Source organism: Hylobates moloch, unplaced genomic scaffold (genome assembly GCF_009828535.3).
Source record: "Hylobates moloch isolate HMO894 unplaced genomic scaffold, HMol_V3 SCAFFOLD_14, whole genome shotgun sequence".
NCBI classification, from domain to species: domain Eukaryota; kingdom Metazoa; phylum Chordata; class Mammalia; order Primates; family Hylobatidae; genus Hylobates; species Hylobates moloch.
Window position 1 is genome coordinate 46,802,722 of NW_026652289.1, and position 21,995 is coordinate 46,824,716.

At 47.0% G+C, this 21,995-nt stretch overlaps 1 protein-coding gene across 1 annotated transcript; it reads left to right on the plus strand.

Moving 5' to 3' along the window:
- The first annotated feature begins 5,680 nt into the window (after window positions 1-5,680).
- Window positions 5,681-8,796, plus strand: MEX3B (mex-3 RNA binding family member B). Its single transcript, XM_032175454.2, has 2 exons — window positions 5,681-6,293; window positions 7,137-8,796. Exons 1-2 carry the CDS (start codon window positions 6,026-6,028, stop codon window positions 8,585-8,587), a joined length of 1,719 nt encoding a protein of 572 aa, XP_032031345.1. The 5' UTR covers window positions 5,681-6,025; the 3' UTR covers window positions 8,588-8,796.
- The last annotated feature ends 13,199 nt before the right edge of the window (window positions 8,797-21,995 follow it).

Consider the following 21,995-nt stretch of genomic DNA (forward strand, 5'->3'; position numbering starts at 1 on the left):
GCGATTCTAACCTTCTATGGATTTCATCAGTTTTATAGATATGAGTTCAACCTACGACTTTGGGAAATAAAGGATTCAACTGTAAAAAACACTTGAATTCCACTGATCTATTTTATCTCTGCTCAGAAAGAAAAAACGGCACCTTCTTCCTGAAGATTGCGTTTCCGGGCTCCTTGAATTCTGAGAGATTTTAAAATTACTTTCTATTTTTCTTACTCCTTCCTGATATTGCAAAATGGTTATTACCAATTATTAACTAAGTGATGTTTAATTTTAGAAGTCAAGCTACTTGTAAGGGCCCATATAAATAAGTGCTAGGATTAGCTTTAGATTTGTTTTCTGCTTCTATTTACAGCAAGGACAGGATTGGGGAGTGGTTTTATTTCATTAAGCTTTTTAGCATGATTTAATTTTTAAAACTCAGCACGTATTACTTTAAAAAATTTATTAAATAAAGATGTATGTTCATAACTTGAACCACACAGAAAAGTAAAATACAAATAAAATTGTGATCTCAGTACTTAAAGAATAACCATTGTTGGCAATGTGCGGTGGCTCACACCTGTAATCTCAGCACTTTGGGAGGCCAAGGCGGGCGCATCACTCGAGATCAGGAGTTCAAGACCAGCTTGGCCAACATGGTGAAACCTCGTCTCTACTAAAATACAAAAAAATTAGCTGGGCATGGTGGCATGTGCCTGCAATCCCAGCTACTTGGGAGGCTGAGTCAGGAGAATTGCTTAAACCCGGGAGGCCGAGGTTGCAGTGAGCAGAGATTGTGCCACTGCACTCCAGCCTGGGCGACAGAGCAAGACTCCATCTGAAGGAAAAGAAAAGAAAAAAACCATTGTTAAAATTTTGATGCAATTCCTTGTAGCCTATTCATTCACTGTTTCTAATGCTTACTGTTTAGTAGCACATACATACACACTGCACACACACACATTCTTTGTCTCCTTTCTTCTTCACTCAACATAAGGACAGCATTTCCTATACTATTAAAATATTTAAAAAAATATGTGTGTGTGTGTTACATGTGTTAGATGTCACACACACTTTAACCACACAAAGACAACAGGAGAACATCAAAAATCAAGATGTTTTCACGTCCCCCCACACATGTGATCCTTATAATCCTGTGTGAGAAGCAGGACTGAAAATATTTCCAACTTCCAGCTGAAAATGCATAGCTCAGAGACAGGAAGGAACTTAACGTTGGTTAAGATCACAGGCTCAGGGTACCACATACCAGCTGTGTGACCCTGGGCACAATAATGGATCTCAGATTTGTGGGGCGTAAAGCCTGTATCATTTTAGGGGTTTTCCTTAGGGAAAACAATAAAAAATTTACTCGTGAAAATTTTAGTGACTTCATGTGATCTTGTAAGTATATTGCTAGGACCTCTTCCAGGGCCTTGGGAGGGTCTGTGTTAAGTGAGGAGCCCTGTGGCTTCATTTCATCTGCTTGGAGGCAAATCTGCCTTTATTTGGATAAGTGACTTATTTTCATCTGTAAAGTGGGGATAATAAAGTACTTGCCTCTGAGTAGTTACAAAGATTAAAAAAGATACTGTATTGTAAAGCATTTTGTAAACTTCCTGGAACATAAGTGCTTAATAAGGGTCACCTGTGATTACTAATTTTATTCAAAATCGTGTCATTGTGGCAGGTGTCATTTGAGCTGCTTCCCAGAGACTGAGCAATTCATGCACATACTTAAAGTTACACCTTCAAGATGCTGCAGCTTGGCTCACTCACTCATTTAATAAGCATTTAGAGTTCCTGCTAGATGCTATGCACTGTGCTAGGCTCCAGTCTCAATTCATTCTCACACCACATTCATTGAAAGCACAACTCAGGTATCCCCTCCTCTGGGAAGCCCTTCTAGGACCCTAAGCCGACTCACTACTATCTGGGCACTTATCTCGCTGTGTCACTGGGTTTGGACATGACCAGTATTCAAGGAAAAGACACTCTCCTGCCCCTCTGCCACCTTGTTCATTTTGGTTCAGTATAATCGATACTTTTCTCTGTGCCTATAATACAGTATGGAGGTGCTCAATAATCTTAAATGAGTTGACTGAGAATGTGTTTGTTTTCACAGGAAGATTTCAGTTTCTTTTGCAAGCTATTTAATTTGCAAAAGTAAGCAAGATGTGCACAAAATAGTTTTGAGACATCTGGAAACAAAACAAGGTTGCCTCATCGTTAATCTTGTTTTTGTGTGATAACTTTACTTTTTCTTCTTTTATGACAACTGAAATTCTCTATTATATTGCCAGACCTCATTCTGCAAGCTTCTCTCCTGTGCTAATAAAAAATATTATGGCCACATCGGGAAGTCCTTAGGGAATGTGTTCTGCATCAGGAAAAGTAGTTAAGCTCTGGGGTCCTAAAGGAGCCTGGGAAAGTCTATCCAGAAACTATGGGGTTAGGATGTATTATCTGTTGAAAAACAGAACTGGACTTTGCAAGTTTTACGATATCTTGGCTTATTAAAGCCACTAACAATTAAAATTTCTGGATTGTTACTTTTACAATAGCAGTCAAGTGTCGGAAAATATCCTGACCAGTCAGTAAGAGAGAAATAGAGAAGGAAAGGAGTAGCTGTGAGTAAAGCGCCAGCTACATTTGCTGAGTATCTGGAAATTTACGAGTTAGCTTTTGCTATCATTATCCGTCTCGCTAAGGCAACCCTATGAGGTAGGTGGGAAGCTGGATGCCGGCCTCTTTTGACAGACAACACTGAAGAACAGCTGGGGCTGGAAACTAGATCTGTCAGACATCGTAACTGCTTTTATCACTCTCACCACCCTCCCATGCTCTTGAGAGTGCCTTCGATTTTGTGGGTGTCTTCAAAAAAGCATGCGGATCTCTGCATAGGTTTTACTCGTGTTCCTCTCCGTGGAGGGTGACCTGGGCTACATGAACATGGGCACCTCAGGATCTGCAGCTTTCCATGAATTCCTATGGTAAGGGGTTCAGCTTATCCTTCATGTGGGTGAAGATATATGATTTCATTGAACACTGGCAGTTACAGCCAAGTACAAGTCCTGCCTTCAGGATCCAGCAGGGAAGAATGACATTAAACATGCCACCTTGGCGAAATGTTGCATTCACCTTCCGGGTAATGACCCAGCCACCCCAGGGACTCCTCTGAAATATCCAATCCTCTAAGTTTAAACACATTTCAGAATTAATCCATCTGAATTCTTATCGCTGTAGATGCAAGGAGGAGTTATGGCAGGTCTGAAAATATCAGTGGCCAAGCTCCCTAGCAGAAGCAACCTCTCCCTACACCCCATTATCCACGCACAGCTCCTTATCAGCGGAGGAACAACTTTACTGTCATCATATTTTCTACTTGGCAAAAAAAGAAACCTCAGCAGGCCCAATCCGAAGGCTATGAGATTTCAAAGAAATAGAGCTAAGAGGCGAGAAACTAGCCCTTTGTGTTAAAAAGATGGAAATGCTCCAAGCGCCTTTCCAGTCTGCTTTCTGTTTACAGGCCTTGCGTGAGCGCGGGAGGCTGGGCCTCATCTCTGGCTCTGCCCAGCCAGGACCCCTTACTCAAAACCCTCCATCTCGGCAAGAACCCTCATTCCCAAGTTACTTAGATTCCAAGTCCATAAACCGGGTCAAAAGAATACAGGAATTTCCTATTGGAGCTCTAAGGGGTGGTTTTCACGGAGGACTCAGCACCATCCTCCCACCTGCCTCCTCCCATCGAACATTCCCTTTTAAGAAAAACACACACCAGGCTCCGGGAAGCTGACGTAAACATCCTGAGGAAATAACCACTGTAAGTGGCTTCTAAACCCATTTCCCCAAGGAAATAATCAGCACCTCTTTTCCAAGACAGCTCCAGGTAAGCAAGCGGGGAAGGGAGCTGCACCTCCGCGTTCTCAAAAGTAAAGGCGCTTGCGGAACTGTCTACTGATTTCTAAGCGCGCGCCCATCCACTGTCGCATTTAATCCTCCCAACGACCCACGAGGTGGTAAAGGCGGGGATTATTTTCTTCATTTTATGGGTGAGAAACCGAGGCCCACAGCGCTCGTTCTCTCTAGCCGGGGTCACGCAGGGCACACCTAGGGGAGCCTCTGCCTTCGAGCCCCGGGACCGCCCCGCGGCACCACGAGGTCTCCCCAGTCAGCCCGTGTGCGGCTGCGGCCGCATGGCCTCATTGTTTTGGGCAGACGTCCCGCTGTGCTGATCTTGGGCGACTCTATGAACCGCGGGCCCAGCCGCTCTGCGGAACGGTCCGCGGCGGGACGCAAAGGGCGCGGCGAGCCCAGCGGCTCCCGGAACAAAGGACAGGAGAGCGCGCGGGGCCCGAAGGGGCGTCCGCCCTAGTGGGCGGCAGAGGGGGATGCGCGCGGAGGGGAGCAGCGCGCACCGCCCCGGCCCGCCCCTCAAATCCTCCTTCCTTCTCGCGCTCGGAGACGGTCCCTGGGAGATCCGGGAGGGGGCGCAGCTCGCCGGCAAGTCCCGTCGCAACCTCCCTCTGCCGCCACCCCCACCCCGAGAAGCGCACAAAGAGCGGCCGGGCACCGAGCGCTCACCTCCCTTCTGGGCGGGGCCGCGGGAGTGGCCGGCGCGCGCCCCGCAGCACCCGCCTTAAAGGGCCCGCCCGCTCCTCGCGCGCACTGCGCATGCCCGGCCGCGGGACGAGGAGGGGAGGGACAGGGGAACAGCGGGCGCGCACGCCCGCGCCGCCCGCTGGCACTGTGGCCTGCGTCCCCGCGGTGGCGGCGCGGCGCTCGTGCGCGTGTCAGAACCCGCAGGGTCTCGCCCCGGGCACCGGGCGTGTGCTGGACCCTGGTGCCATGCATTCCAGAGGTCGCCAGCGGCCGGGCGGGCCGAGCTCGCGCGGCAGCCAGCTTTTAGCTTGCCCATCCTCAGTTAGCCAGTTGGGCGAAGTGCTGCCCAAGGAGACAGAAATGCAGGCGCGGGCGCGGGCGCGCGCGGTTGCCAGTGTGGGCGGGCGTGTGCTTTTGTGTCTCGTGCGCTCCCGCGCAGGTGGACAACCCGCGTCGGGAGTCACTCTGCCCGTGCGCCCCAAGACCTGGAGTCCCGTTTTCCGTGTCGGAGGGCTCGGGTCGCCCTTTTGGGCGGACTACAGACTCTTCTAGAGAAAGCGTTGGCTCCACGGATGGTTTATTTGGTGCCACTAACGGGACTTTCTAAGGACCGCTCTTTTAGAGCCGGGCCCCAGGCATCAGAGTTGGGCGCGTTTTCTTTTCTCAATCAGGCGAGGGAGGAGACTTAGGAACAATGATTGTCCTCGGCTGATAGGTACATCCAAGTGTCCCAAGCCTGCCAGTCCCGCATTAGACAACAAAGAGAGGCGTTTGCGGCGGCGGGGGAGGGGCGCGGCCGGGAGGAGGACGGGGCGGGCTGCGGCGAGCGCGGGGGTGGGGGGTGGTGCTCTCTCTCCGCTAGCTCAACCCGCGGCCTCCTCCCGCCCCCGGCCTGGCGCGCGCCAATCGCCTCCCCCAGCGATAGTGTCAGTAGCATTGTGGTGTCAGCTCCCGCCTGTGACGTTGCGCCTCCCTCGTCCCCCTCCGGAGTCGTCTGGCTGCAGAGGCTCAGTCAAGAGGCGGGGAGGAGAGGAGGAAAAAGCGCTGAGTGAGGGCGGGCGGGCGGGAGGGAGGGAGTGGAGGAGCCGGGGAGGGGCTCCTTAAAGAAACGCTTCTGTCGCTCGCCTGCTCGCTTTTCGCTCGGCATTGCGGCCAGCCAGCCGGGCACTCGGGGGCCACGCGCGGCCACCGCTAGAGCTCTGCCCCCACCCCACCCGCCAGCAGGTCTGGGGTGGGGACCCAGGCGGGGGCTCCTGCAGCCACTGCCCGGTGCGGACCGCACGGAGCGACCCACTCCTCCCGGCACCGAGGAAGAAGCAACGGAGCCCTCAGCAGGCGGCCGGCCTCCCCGCCCCTGACCACCCGCTTCCCGGCTGCCTTTGTGGCCGCAGCTTCTCGCCGCCGAGCCGAGGGCCGGCGGGGGCGCGGCGCGCACGGCCAAGCGATGCCCAGCTCGCTGTTCGCAGACCTGGAGCGCAACGGCAGCGGCGGTGGCGGCGGCGGCGGCGGCGGCGGCAGCAGCGGAGGGGGAGAGACCCTGGATGACCAAAGAGCCCTGCAGCTCGCGCTCGACCAGCTCTCCCTGCTGGGGCTGGACAGTGACGAGGGCGCCTCTCTGTACGACAGCGAGCCGCGCAAGAAGAGCGTGAACATGACCGAGTGCGTGCCAGTGCCCAGTTCTGAGCATGTCGCCGAGATCGTGGGGCGGCAAGGTAGGTCGAGGAGGGATGGGGAGGTGGGGGGCGGTGTAGGGTCTCAGGTCTCTGTCTCGAGGGTAAGGCGTGTTCAGTATCGGGATTCGCGGCGTGGGGTGCCTTGGGGAGAGAGGAAGAGCCGCGCGATGGGCCGGCGCCCCAGACAAAGAAAGTGCAGGCAGGCTGTCTCCCGGAGCCGCACCGCTGTCCTGGCGGGATGCACTTTCTTCTGCTAAAATCAGTGTCTTCTCCTCTAACGCCCCCCACCCAGCCCACCTCCAAAAAGACAATTTAAATGTAAGATGCTTGGGGGAGGGGGCCTTTGATCAGTCCTTTGGGAGGAGGGAGGAGGAGGAGGAGTGAGCATAGGATGGGAGGAGGATTCTGGATTTCTGCAAAGCGGAATGGAGCCCAGCGGACGAACAATGGGTCCCGGGACTCACACCCCACCCCTTACCCCTAACCCCAGTCCACCAGCTCTGAGGCATCGCGACTGCAGCTGCCTTCCCCGAGCCCCTTCCCCGTGTCTTCAGAGCTGACGGCGCGCCCAGCTGGATCCCAGCGGCATCTCCCCAGATGACTTTTCTGGGATTCTGGGGTTTGGTTCGGGACGACTGCAGTCACTGGGGGAGGGCCAGGCAGCCAATGGGCTGTTCCTCGAGCGCCTCGCGGGTGGGATCCGCTGCCCAGCCCGTAGCGCGGCCGGAGGTTAGTGAGGGAGACGCCCCCTTTCCGCCCATCTCTTGTCCTGCCGTCTCGCTCTCCTGGACGCGGGGCTGTCCCCGGTCTCCGCGGTTACCCCGGGATAATGGGCGTGTCTGTCTCTCTCTCCTGCTCCCTCCTCCGCACCCTGGTTCCTAGGTTGTAAAATCAAGGCGCTGCGGGCGAAGACCAATACTTACATCAAGACCCCAGTTCGTGGGGAGGAGCCTGTCTTTGTTGTGACGGGCAGGAAGGAGGATGTGGCCATGGCTCGGAGGGAGATCATCTCCGCTGCCGAGCATTTCTCCATGATCCGCGCCTCCCGGAATAAGAACACGGCACTCAACGGCGCGGTGCCTGGGCCGCCCAACCTGCCCGGGCAGACCACCATCCAAGTGCGGGTGCCCTACCGCGTGGTGGGGCTCGTGGTGGGGCCCAAAGGCGCCACGATCAAGCGCATCCAGCAGCAGACGCACACGTACATCGTGACGCCCAGCCGGGATAAGGAGCCGGTGTTCGAGGTGACCGGCATGCCGGAGAACGTGGATCGCGCTCGAGAGGAGATTGAGGCGCACATTGCTCTGCGTACCGGCGGCATCATTGAGCTCACAGACGAGAACGACTTCCACGCCAACGGCACCGATGTGGGCTTCGATCTGCATCATGGGTCCGGCGGGTCCGGCCCAGGCAGCCTCTGGAGCAAGCCCACCCCCAGCATCACGCCCACCCCCGGCCGCAAGCCCTTCTCCAGCTACCGCAACGACAGCTCCAGCTCGCTTGGCAGTGCTTCCACAGACTCTTACTTCGGAGGTGGGACCAGCAGCAGCGCAGCCGCTACCCCGCGCCTGGCGGACTACAGCCCCCCCAGCCCCGCCTTGAGCTTTGCGCACAACGGAAACAACAACAACAACGGCAACGGGTACACCTACACAGCGGGGGAAGCCTCAGTGCCATCCCCCGACGGCTGCCCCGACCTGCAGCCCACTTTTGACCCGGCTCCCGCTCCCCCACCTGGGGCACCACTTCTCTGGGCCCAGTTCGAGCGGTCCCCGGGAGGCGGACCTGCAGCTCCGGTATCATCTTCCTGCTCTTCTTCCGCATCTTCGTCTGCTTCTTCCTCCTCCGTGGTCTTCCCCGGGGGTGGCGCCAGTGCGCCCTCCAACGCCAACCTGGGGCTATTGGTGCACCGCCGGCTGCACCCTGGCACCAGCTGCCCGCGCCTGTCTCCGCCCTTGCACATGGCCCCGGGGGCGGGAGAGCACCATCTGGCTCGCCGGGTGCGCAGCGACCCGGGTGGGGGAGGCCTGGCCTACGCCGCTTATGCCAACGGGCTGGGGGCACAGCTGCCTGGCTTGCAGCCGTCGGACACGTCGGGCTCTTCCTCTTCGTCCAGCTCCTCCTCCAGCTCTTCATCCTCTTCCTCCGGGCTTCGGCGTAAAGGCAGCCGCGACTGCTCCGTGTGCTTCGAGAGCGAAGTGATTGCCGCGCTGGTGCCCTGTGGCCACAACCTCTTCTGCATGGAGTGCGCCAACCGCATCTGTGAGAAGAGCGAGCCCGAGTGCCCGGTCTGCCACACCGCGGTCACTCAGGCCATCCGTATCTTTTCTTAAAGGCAGCGGGCGCTAGTGCGCACCGTGCTGGGGGAAGGGGGAACCCCTCCCCATCCTCATTCCCCAGCGCTCGCCTGCCTCCCTGGGTGCCCCCCTCTCCCTTCTCCTTTCCGGCCCCACCAACACTCTGAGATCCGAGAGGAGCTTGGAAAGCTGTAGTATCCGCTCGTTTTTAAAATTTAATTTTTAAGTAAAGGAATTTGCCAGGATATCTGCATCAAGAGTACTGTAGCCTGGGAAACCTGAACACCTGAAATGCATGCTCTATAAATAATAGGAACGGCGACATTCTAGTAATGATAGTTTTTACACTGTACTTAATAGGAAGCTTCCAAAAGAAGAAAACCCCACAAGTTTTCCATTTTCTTAAAGTAGGAAAAAATGAACAGTAATAATTATGATGAAGATGATAGTAGTGCTATGGGATGTGTGGACTGTTTAGTGTGTTCCCCTTTGTGGGTGGGTTCCTATGATACTTATTATAGAACACAGTGGATCCTTTTTGAATGTTCGTGGAAGGGCCAGGAGTTCCTGTGAATCCAGGATACTGCAGCTTTATTAAAGTTAAACTGTAACATATCTCTTATATATTAAAAACGTTTAAAAGTTTTAAAAAGAGAAATTGCATTAATACAGATTGAAGTATTTTATTCTTTTTTGACTTGAAAAATTATATTTCATATTGCAAAGATGTTTACAAGTATTTTAATTTAAGTTCAGTGAACTTTTTTGTAGCTGGGTTAAATCTTTTTATTTTAGTATGGCCTTATGGCAAAGAACACTGTATTATTTTAATAATCACACAATTGTGACAGAATTACAACCATAAAATGTGTAATGTTTTGAACAGTATTCTGTTGGGATGGAGATTTTATAGGTTCAGACAAATCTTCTAGATCTGCTTCACCCAGCATATTTTCTATTCAGTGATATAAAGCATATTTTATTCTATATTATTACAAAAATGGAAATGTATAAACATGTCAAAAAGAACTGTTTGATGCTTTCTAACATTTGTATAAATAGAATTCAGTGCAAGTTACAAAAATTCTGTTGCACCACTATAGTTTTAGTATTTCTATTTTAATACATTTGTTTACCACTTGTTTATGTATATGTAGGTGATGTTACTTGAGCTTAAATGTACTTTACTGAGCAAAGTTTAAAAAACAAAATATATTTTATTTTATGATAAAGGGCCTTTAACCTCATGGTCAAATACTAATATTATATTTGCTGAGACAAGATTTGAAATTGTATCAAGAGTTTTATTTTTCTGACATTTAAAGTTCTACATAATAAAGGTAAAACTTAAGTAATGGTGCTACTTCATTTTTTAAGTATTTCTATATAAATAAAATATTGAAGAAAATCTTATCTTGTGTGGTGACTTTTTTTTTAAGCCTCTTGGAATCTAACTGTAAGGGATCACTTTAAATTGACGGGTTGAAATATGGAATTCCTAGGTACATTTTGTATATTATGAATAGAATGGATTTTCAAAACAGGCCAGGGTTGTGTTTGATTGGATGGGTGGCCATGGGTAACGGTATTTTTTCTAAAAATTGCAAGTATCTACTGAATTAGGGCCTCCATTAGACACACAAGTCACAGTGCCTAGGGCCCATGGTACTTTTAGGGGTTCAGGAAAGTGTTTATTTTGAAAATTAGAAAAAAAGGAAATTAACATTCAAAAAATGTTTGTTTTCAGCCCCACAAACAATTTCATTTTGCCTAAAACATTAAGAAAAATATTGAAATTTAAAGTTATATCAAAAATATTAATATGGATATTATTAGTGAGGAAGGCAAAAAGGGCCAGGGAATGTCATCATTCCACCCAGCATGGGCCCCTGAGAGGATAGTGGGTCTTGAGGCCCTGTGCCTGCTCTGTGGCAGGGAGAAGTTGGTTTCAGCCCTGTTGCGAGTTTCCACTGAAGGTCGCTCCCTTGGGGAAGCCGAAGAAGGAAGAAGGGATGACAGTTTCTGCTTGCAGAAGACCTTCCTGGATTTGAGCACTGGTCTTAATAGGCTTCTGCTTGTAGGGCAGACTAATTGGTGTTGACAGGCTGCCGGTGTCAAGTGTTTGTTGTCCTTTGAGGGAAGTTTTTGTTTGCTTTTGGCAGGCTCCACCTGCTCCCTGGCTGTGGGGCCTTGTCAAGAGGAGGAGCCACGTGTTGTCACTTAACCTGAACTCAGTCTTCTAGAGAGTATTTAGGAATGACCAGAGCATGCCACTGAATTTCCAGCAAACTTCCTGGCTGAGTTGCCCCTGGAGAACAGTGTCTGACTGGAGTATGGCAGGCATTTATTTTCATCTCAGCAGGTGAATCTGAAGAGTAGACTAGTATAAATTGATCTTGGTAATAGTCCCTCTTCCCTTTGTGTTAATTTTTACCTGTTTGATAATTTAGTCACTGCTTACATAGCTCCTGATTCAGTTGGTTTACACGATGCTGTGTGAAGGCAGTAGACAGGGCTTCGGGGTGGGAGGAGTAAAAGGAGTGGCTCTGCTTGGAAAATTTCTGGCATCATCTTCAGCTCTGGAAAGTTCCCAGGCAGTGTTTACCCCCTTTGCTTCTCTCTCAAGGACTGAAGGTTAGCTGCGGCCTGGCAAGGGGAAATGTCACCATGTCCAAGTCCCCCTTTCCTTCAGCTGTCTGGAAATGCCTAGAACAGAACCAAGATTCTTTTTGCGTGTAACTTTCTTTAGTCATGTAACTTTGCTTTTCTGCTTTAGCAGAATAATTACAGACAATGCAAGGAAAAAATAAAAAAGCCTTGATTGGCTGATATCTAATGGGCCCTTATTCATACAAGATTTTTTTGTGGTTCATGTGCCACTTTGGGAAATGAAAAAAGATCAGATGTTAAGGCTGCCAACATACCTTAGGATGGCCTGTATTTTTTTTCTTTATAGTGAGAGGTTCCCTTTGTTGACATAAAGTTTGGGGATATATTATTAATAAAATTAGGCTTCTTGAGACGAAAGCCTGCTCTCTGACATGGGTCTCCTGTGCTAAGCCCAGGTCCCTGTTACCAGCAGGGGATGTGGGCACATGCTAATATTAGATGGCAGTCACTTTTGATTTGAGTTAAACCTTTTGTCCCATCCTCCAGCTTCCCCAGGTGACTTCCGTGGACATGACCACTGGCTGTGGAGGTGACAGTCCTCTGGCCAGAAAGATGAGAGGCGCCGCATTTATGTCCTCCAACTACCAGCAGCTTCCTTTTCTACTTCTCCACCCCTCTGAAATCTGTCTTTCTGCAGCAACAAAATACCAGCTAACGGACATCTTTTCCCCTAATTACTGTTCCATGTTTTATTTCTTTAGGTAGAATAGCTCTCAGTGGAGGTAGGGGAGGGGATGATTTTGCACCCCTCCATTTTGGCAATCTCTGGAGACATTTTTGCTTATGGTAAAAATGGGTAATTGTACTGACATTTAGTGGGTAGAGGCTAGGGATGCAGCTAAACATCCTACATTGCACAGGACAGCCCCCACACACAGAATTATCCAGCTCAGGGATGAGAAACCCTGATGTAGACGAAGCAAATATATCTTCTCTTCCCTTCATTCATTGCCTTGAAATTGGTGGACTTCTTCCAGCATTTACATGCCTAAAGGCGTTCTAGGATTACCCACGACCCAGTGTGGCTCTATATCAGGAACATTGTGGGCAAGGTCAAGGCTGATGTCTGAGCATAGGAGGTCACAACAAAGGGACTCTTTTTATTCACCAGAGTGGTAGATTGTAGCCAATGAATGATAATAATGATTACATGGAATGTTCAAAGCACTCTCATTTCCATTCTCTCCTGTGAGCCTTTCTGCAACCATGAGGCAGGCAGCCCTGAGATTTTACTGTGCCTATTTGTAGTAAAACAAATATTACTCAAAACACAGTCCCAGCCCCCTTACCCAGAATCAAACCTCCGTTTCCAGATCTAGCAGGCCTCTTTGTTTTGTTGAGTTCCCTGTAACTATGAGATAAAATGTACGGAGAAATTTCCAAACGGGTCTGTGCTAGCATCTCTTCCCCTTTCCCTATTTCATGGGTACTCCTTATACTACCAAAATGGGCTCTTGGGAAAAGTTCTGATATCTTCAGTGAATCACAGCCACTAAGTGATGCAGAGCCCTTATCTCTTAAGTCTTATCTTTCTAAGAAATATGAACAAATTTGGCTGGGCGTGGTGGCTCACGCCTGTAATCCCAGCACTTTGGGAGGCCGAGGCAGGCGGATCACGAGGTCAGGAGTTTGAGACCATCCTGGATAACAGGGTGAAACCCCGTCTCTACTAAAAATACAAAAAATTAACCGGGCGTGGTGGTGGGCTCCTGTAGTCCCAGCTATTCGGGAGGCTGAGGCAGGAGAATGGCGTGAACTCGAGAGGCGGGGCTTGCAGTGAGCCGGGATCGCGCCACTGGACTCCAGCCTGGGGGACAGAGCGAGACTCTGTCTCAAACAAACAAACAAAATATGAACAAAGTCTTCTCTCAAGCGGGTTTTGAGCCTGCTGGCCCATGCAATGGCTGGGAGTAGTAGTCCAGAAGCTTTGTTGGGGCAAGGTAACTCGGGAAGGAAGGGAATTTGCATTGGGCACATTCACTCTTCTTCGCCGTGAAAGAGTAATTCCCTCCCTGGCTAGGGAACAAGGGCCCTTCTAACAATCAACACGCCTCCCCTTTGGCTTCCTCCCTTGCCTGACCTAGTCAAGCCTGACCTTGCCCACAAGCGTTGTTAAAGTGCTAAAGGATCTCTTCCCCGACTGTTAAGACCAACCAGCTTTCCAGGAAGGGAGAGTGGGAAGAGTTAAGCATCACTTACATTGGCTCAGGGAAGGTCGATGATAATTTCTACAGTTTACTGAGCCTCTCACTCCGACCCAGGCACTCTACGTTGGTCCAACCCTATGGGGTAGGTCTGAGTAAACCCATTTCAGAGATAAGGAAACTTAGGTAGAAGTTAAATTACTTACCTAAGGCCACACAGTCAGTAAGTGTTGGACTTAGGACTCCAATCTTGGGTCTACCTAAATCCAATGTTTCTGTCTTTACCACTTCAGAAAAAAATGGCTTTTATACGGCTGGGCGCGGTGGCTCACGCTTGTAATCCCAGCACTTTGGGAGGCTGAGGCGGGCGGATCACGAGGTCAGGAGATCGAGACCACAGTGAAACCCCGTCTCTACTAAAAATACAAAAAATTAGCCGGGCGTGGTGGCGGGCGCCTGTAGTCCCAGCTACTCGGAGAGGCTGAGGCAGGAGAATGGCGTGAACCCGGGAGGCGGAGCTTGCAGTGACCCGAGATTGCGCCACTGCACTCCAGCCTGGGCGACAGAGCGAGACTCCGTCTCAAAAAAAAAAAAAAAAAAAAAAAAAAAAGGCTTTTATAGGAGGTATTTTGAGAAAAGGCAAGCACTCATTTGTCATAAAATAGTCAACTATGAGAATGATGTTCCTTTTAGTGATACGTGTAACTGACTTGAAAAATAGAGCCTGGCCGAGTTGCTGTGAGGCGGCCAGGCCACGTGAGGACAACCGAGAACATGAATAGCACCTTATGGGCACAGGGCATTTCTTTGACATTAATTCTAAATAAAGTCTTGACTGTCTTGTAAACAATCAAACATTAATTCTGTAATGTATTCCTTTCAGGTGGACAAAGAAAAATTACCATTGGATGAGAAGAAAATGAATACAGAATTCTCTCTTTAAAAAAAGCTCAATAAAAATGTCACAAGAACTCATTTAGACAGTGACTAAAAGATGCCAGAACCCTGACTGAAAAGTGAAATGTAGTCAATTGTATGATCTCCCGAATGCCAAGGTCTTTGTTTGACTGATTTTTAAATTTTATTTTATTGACTTCATTTTTCAGGGCATGTATTAGAATTGCAGGATCTGGGCATGATCTAAAAATGGCATTATGGGTGCTACCCACCCCATGAGTCTTTAGCGCTGGTTCCAACTGTAGCACGTTTTTATGGAAGGTGTGGGTGAAACAAATGGCAAATTTGTGACTCAGTTTACTGATCTGTGCAAAGTGAGATGGTGTCCTTACTTCTGAGGACATGTTCAGACATATCAGACATGTTCAGCCCCTTACCTGATACCTATACCCCTTCCACAGTGATCTCTTCCAGGCCCTTTCACAATTGCTTACTTAATTGTCTTTTCTCCCTCTAGGCTGAGAATGTATTCAGAGCAGGGGTCTTATCTCCCATCTCTGTGCCTCCAACACCGTCCAACACAGAGCCTGGTTCACAGCGATGTTCAGTGCACACTTAGCAAATCAGTGAAAGGGGTGTTTTGCTTCAAATAACCTACATGCCCATCGATAGGGGACTTGCTTATGAAGTTATGTAGCTTCTGCACATGGAATTCTAGCTGTACTAGTAAATGAGGGGATCGCCTGGTATCTGTAAAGGCAAAATGCAAAGGATATAATTTCTGTAAAAAAAAAGTTTTATTTGTATAGAAAAGTTCTAGAGGACTGTCACGGTGCACAATCTTTAAGATGGCCCCCAGTGATCCCTACCTCCTTGTGTGACCCTCTCCCCTTGAGTGTGGTTTGGACTTTGTGACTTGCTTCTAATGACCGAATATGGCAGAAGTGAGAGGATGTCACTTTTGAGACTAGGTTATAAAAATGTGGCTTCTGTCTTGGTATGAGCGCTCTCTTTCCCTCTCTCTTTCTCTCTCATCACTGACTCTGGATGGAGGCAGCCCTGTGGAGAAGTCTATGTAGTGAGAAACTGAAGATGGCCTCTGCCTCTGGCCACAAGTACTTGAGGCTCTCAGTCCAATAGCCCATGAGGAACTGAGACCTGCCAACCACCACAGGAATGAACCTAAAGCAGATCCTCCCCAAGACGAATCTTCAGATGAGACTGCCGCCCAGATCAACATCTTGATTGAATCTAATAAGAGATCTTAAGTCAGACGCACCTGGCTAAGCCACACCCTGATTCCTGATCCATAAAAGCTGTGAGTTAATAGATGCTTATGTTGTTGTTGTTTTTGTTGTTGTTTGTTTGTTTGTTTTTGAGACAGAGTCTCACTCTACTGCCCAGGTTAGAGTGCAGTGGGGTGATCTCAGCTCACTGCAAGCTCCACCTCCTGGGTTCATGCCATTCTCCTGCCTCAGCCTCCCAAGTAGCTGGGACTACAGGCACCTGCCACCACACCTGGCTAATTTTTTGTATTCTTCGTAGAGGTGGAGTTTCACCGTGTTAGCCAGGATGGTCTTGATCTCCTGACCTTCTAAACCACCCGTCTCGGCCTCCCAAAGTGCTGGGATTACAGGCGTAAGCCACTGCACCCGGCCGGATGCTTATTGTTTTAAGCCCTACATTTTAGGGTAATTTGTTGTGCAGAAATAGAAAACTCATACAGATGTGGAATTGACTGTGAAACAGTGGTCATCTTTAGAGAATAAGACTAGTATTTGGGGGATGATGACAGAAAACCAGCTCTGACCTTACTAGCTGTGTAACTTGGGAAAGTTACTAAATTTCTCTGTGCCTCAGTTTGATCATCTATGAAATGCAGATAATAATAGTGACATACCTCAAAGAGTTTCTCTGAGGAGCATTTACCACATGCATAGCATGTGGTAAGTGCTATCTATCTATGTCTATCCAGATCGATGCTATTATTATTATCTTTTCATTTTATATTCTCTTGACCTTTGGATTTTTTTAACCATGTGATTATATTGCATTCATAGGTTAGAAAGAATTTTAAAAATCTAAAGCAAGGTGCATGAATGGTGTTAGTCAATTTGGCCTGGGCCAAATCTTCTCCATTAAAGCATTTTGTTGGTCGCATATCTTTAAAAGTGATAAAATGCTATTATTTTATTTTGTATAGGAGATATTATGCTTTTGAAAATCCTTTCATATAAATTGTCTTACAGCAACCCCATGAGGTAGTGGATAATACGGATAGTACTATTATCCTAATTTTATAGCTGAAGAAACTGAGCTTAAATGCTAAAGTAGAGACTAGAGATTTCTGGAAACCAAGATCTTTCTAGAACATTCCCTGTGCAGATGTACAGAAAACTTCTGCTTTTATGGAATAGCCAGAAGTGATTTTAATGAGTTATGAGTAAGTTTAATATGCTGTTTATTGATAATATGCAAGCCTACCACCCATGGATGTAGGCTTTAAAACACACTTCTCATTAAAGCCATGATGGCATTACCTTACTATCCCTTTGATGACTCAGAAGGCACTTCAGGGTCCTCATCATGAACATCAGCGACTGTACTGCAAGAACACTATCATTTAAAACCTCTTGATAAACGGGACTAGGGTATTTGGGGTTACTTACCCTAGTCACATTTTTATGGTGTATATCCTAGATGAATTAATTCCTCCACACCTCCTATTCAGGGGGCCATGTTGTACAGTTAACTCTGCCTCTAACTTCTCTGCTGTGAGACTTTGAGAAAATCGCTTTATATCTTTTAACCCTAGTTTTCTTATTTGGAAAATTAGAAGGATGGGCTATTTTATTGCTTTGTAAACTAGTCTTGTGAGATGCCTGCATGAGAGTAACCTAGAGAAGATGAAATACAAATTTCTGGGTTCACCTCTTGAAATTCGTATTCAAAAATTTGGGGACGAGATCTGGAAACCTACAGTTTAAAAAGTTCCCTATAGCTGTCAATAGGGGATGATGAGTTAAAGATGTAAATATATACTTTAGATGACTTGGCAGAATGCTGTTAAAAAGAATGATGTGGTGTAATTTGTACTGATATTGCACAATCTTCAATATGCATTAAAAAAATTTCCCCCTAATTCCTGCACTGATCAACAATATGTATTATTAAGAGGAAAAAAATTGGCCGGGCATGGTGGCTCACACCTGTAATCCCAGCACTTTGGGAGGCTGAGGCGGGCAGATCACGAGGTCAAGAGATCAAGACCATCCTGGCTAACATGGTGAAACCCCGTCTTTACTAAAAATACAAAAAAAAAAAAAAAAAAAAATTAGCCAGGCATGGTGGCGGGTGCCTGTAGTCTCAGCTACTCGGGAGGCTGAGGCAGGAGAGTGGCATGAACCTGGGAGGCGGAGCTTGCAGTGAGCCGAGTGCCACTGCACTCCAGCCTGGATGACAGAGGGAGACCCCGTCTCAAAATAAATAAATAAATAAATAGGAAAAAATTAAGGTTCATTACAGGTGTATGGCGTGCTTCATTTGTATTAAAATTGTAGATGAAGACCTACCTACAAGTATAATCATATACATAGAATATAGCTCAAGGAGGCAGACTGAGGCTTCAGGGATCAGGAGCTGGAGAGAGACTTCCATTTCCCTGTATGTCTTTTTATACTGCTTGGATCCTTTTTTTTTTTTTTTAAGTATGTATTGCCTATTCAAAAACATTTTTCTTTGGTTGGTAATGATGTGTCAGTGTTGGTTATTGATTGTAACGCCTGCACCCTGATGTGGGATGTTGATGGTAGAGAGGCTGCCTGTGTGTATGGGGTAGGGCAATGTGAGAACTCTCTGTACTTTCTGGTTAATTTTGCTGTAAGCCTAAAACTGCTCTAAAAAGTAAATTTGGCTGGGTGCGGTAGCTCACGCCTGTAATCTCAGCACTTTGGGAGGCCGAGGAGGATGGATCATGCTGGCTAACACAGTGAAACCCCATCTCTACTAAAAATACAGAAAATTAGCTGGGCGTGGTGGCAGGTGCCTGTAGTCGCTGCTACTTGGGAGGCTGAGCCAGGAGAATCGCTTGAACCTGGGAGGCAGAGGTTGCAGTGAGCCAAGATCGAACGACTGCATTCCAGCCTGGGCAACAAAGCGAGAAAAAAAAACAAAAAAAAAGGAAAGTCTATTAATTAAAAAAATTTTTAAGTGCTAGGCATGATAAACCCATATATAAATAAATGTATGGCTAGAGCTAGATAGAATGACTGATAAAGTAAAAGCTCCTCGGGAGATTCTGCTGTGAAGCTGAGTTTGGGAACCATGAGACTAGGTGAGCTCTAGGGTCTCTTTCAGTGAAGATTTCGGGTGAGCTGAAGAGTAGAAAATAAGTTTGGAAAAGCAAGTCAGAGGCAGATTGTAGAGAGTCTGGGAGGCTCAACTGAGAGTTTTGGGGTGTGTCTTGCAGGCATTGGAGAACACTGTTTTATATTGTTTTCTGGTAACTGTGAGCTGGATGGGCTAGGAAAGTGCCAGGAGGCCAGTGAAGAGCCAAGGCCTTGATCCAGGAGGTGGCGGGAGAGGCGAGAGGCAGAAGAGTGTCTGGGATGGTCAGAAGAGAAGAGGAGAGAGTTTTAAGGACCTCGAAAAACTATTAGGTTGAATCATGTGAAATTGCTGATACCAGACCGTTTTGACCTTCAGTAATGGCAATTTCATACAGTTCAACCCAATTACATTGACAATGTTAGGTGGCAGGGGCCATATCTGGGAGCGAAGATGGACTGGAAGATCTGGGGATCTAGAGCCTTGGTGGGTTGGGCACTATTATTAAAAATAGAAGAATGAGGATGTTAGAAGCGATGACTAAATGTAGTGTTAGACCTAGATGGGAGTCATAGAGCAAATGCTTTTGCTTACGATTTCCTGAATACATCTAGTGTTTTTACATATTTGTGCCTTTGCTTGAAACATCTCCTCTGCCTAGGAAATGTGTTGATTTAAAAAAAAATAAAGATCCCTGTGGAGGACTAGTGAGATGTGGGGGCGGGGGTGGGGGTGGGGGAAATAGCAAAAAAAGCCAGTCTACCTGCAGCAGAGTTCATGATCTCATGGGGTGGGAAGAGCTTATCAATGATAAATACAAGCATTTACATTGGTGTGTCTGGGAACTGGCCTTTGAACAGAGCGGGCCTTAAGGAAAGTGACATTTTAGGAAGATGAAGTTGCAGGTGGTAGGCAGGACTGATTTCTTGCAAAAGAGATCAGTGACCCAAGACTGAGGTGGTGAGGGCACCAGGCCAGGGAGATAGCAATTGGAGTGGGGATGAAATAGCATGCTTCATGGTCTCACAGCATCTTGGAGCAAGAAGGAAGCTTAAATGTCATCCAGTTCAAACAGCACCTCTATCAATGCTCAGATCGCTTCCTCAATCTACTATTTTCTTGAAGAATTTTGGGGCCATGAAAGTCATCACTCGTGTGCCTTGGTCTACCTATGAGAGAGCTCATCTTTGTCAGGAGTGAAAAGCCAAAACTTTGCCCAGCAACTTTCATTTTTATAGATCAAGTCACATTTATTTTATTTTATTTTATTTTTTTATTATTATTTTTTTTTACCTGACAACCCTTCAGAGATTTGAAGTCACCAACCATGAAATGCTGAGTCTTCTTGTTTCTGTGCTACCCAGCTCCAGGGCTGTGGTTTTTACGTGATTGATTCCAGCCAATGAATACACACTTAGATGATGTGAAAATTTTCATTGTGAGCTTATAGACGTATTGATACTGTTTATTTAGTCTTTTTTTGAAATTAAGTTTAGAAAACCTACAACATATAAGGTTAAACATTTGTTATCTCCTTTGAACATACGATGGCCAATGGTGTTTTTTTTTTAGAAATCTTGTTTCTGAGTATTTATTTACACAATCAAAGTTTGAAGATTTTAAGGAAGTATATAGATTTGTGGCTTCTGAAAATGAGCTTAGAATTTTTATGAAGTGTAACTTGACTGTGGAAGTCAGAGACAGAGCCACAGTGACCTTTGGGAGGCAGTGTAAATGGAGCAGCAAAGATGGACAAAGGACATTGAGAAATGAGGAGAATCATTGGAAATAGGAAGAAAAATTGAACATTTCGATGTGCAAGATGCAAAATAATCAGCAGTAATTATGAGGAAGGGCATAAAATAGGACATGTGGTTCAGCTGTGAGCACTGAAATACAAGATGTTGGGAACAGGGGTTAAAACACATTAGACAAATACTCTAAAAGCTGCATGATGGAGAAGCTTCATTTCAACATCTGTCCAAAATGCTTTCTCTATTATAAGAACCACTCACACGGTTTGCACACAGCCAAAACCTGCAAAGAACATATACAATTCCACGCTAAGCAGTATGAACACATATTGGGCACATATCTGATCCTCAGACTCAGAGTTTTCTCTGAGAATAAAAAAGGATTGCTAATTGTATTTAAATGACATGTAAGAATGAATAAATAAATGTATTATTATTTTAAAAATAACTATTAGGATGTGCTTAGCAGTGTATCTTATACTGGAGCCAGCCAGCATTAAGTAAGTATCAAAGACCAACAGTTGTTAGGATGATTTTTAAGATCCATTTATTAGTAGTAGTATTTTAAATCCCTTTGTGTGAGCACATACATCAATGTGTTATTGTCATAAAAGTTTCATTTCCGTAGCTCAGTATCTATTAATACCATTTAGGGCCAAGTGCCAGTCAGATTCTAGCAATTCCACTCCAAAGAAGAGGTCAGAATGAATGAAAACCTCCAATCTATATTTCCCATTTAGGAAGAAAAACCTTCTTGAATTTCACTTGAAAATTTATGAGAAGTTTGGGACTGAGTAAATGGTGGAAGGAGTGGAATTTTGAATTTACTGCCTAAATATCTTGCCCTCTGCTTAGTAAGGTTGGGGCTGCCAAGTAGCTCACTGTAAGAGGGTGAATAATCCAGGTTCTTGGTGGAACTAGGCCATATATTAAATTTGGAAACCAGTCCAATGAAGTCCCTTCCAGGGCAACTCAATTAATCCTTCCTTAATGATCAAACATTGAAACTGTTGCATGCAGACCAATCTCCAAAATGAATCAATCAAACTCAGAAGCTTCTCACAACAGCAAAGTAGGCAGGATTTAGAGCACAGGACAGTACGAAAGCAAAACCACATCATCGTGTGGTGCTATCTTACTGCATCAAGACCTAGCTAGAACTCTATGGCCACAGGCAGTCTGTACACAAGTTGAAGCAATTAAGGAAGGCATGGGCTCCCTGTGTGAGAGGGAGGAACTCAACCCCTGCCCCTTGCTAAGAACTCTGAGGCAAAGTGCAGAGAATCTCTCCAGCTATTCAGTGTTCTTAATGGCTCATTAAGCTTACATTTACTGGCTGTCCTTACAAGTCCACTGGACAGTTGTCTAGTCACTGAGATTTTTCCAAATGTTGAATTATATCTGATGATTGTTGAAGTCACATTTAGGGTGGGTGTGGGGTTGGTGGCAGAGCTGGGACACTGCCTAGCTGTATCATACAGATATATCCAGTTTCAAAGAACAGAACACCCTCCTGTGTTCATTTGGTAGGGGGGCCAAGTACCACAAACTGAGTGGCTTAAACAACAGAAATTTATCGTCTCTCAGTTCTAGAGGCAAGAAGTCTGAGATCAAGGTGTCAGCAGGGTTGGTTTCCTCTGAGGGCTGTGCGGG

Bases quoted from the DNA above. Each gene is read 5' to 3' on its own strand.
- MEX3B (XM_032175454.2), top strand. From the start codon at position 6,026: ATGCCCAGCTCGCTGTTCGCAGACCTGGAGCGCAACGGCAGCGGCGGT. The intron at 6,294-7,136 runs GTAGGTCGAGGA...CCTGGTTCCTAG, and splicing joins CGAGATCGTGGGGCGGCAAG to GTTGTAAAATCAAGGCGCTG.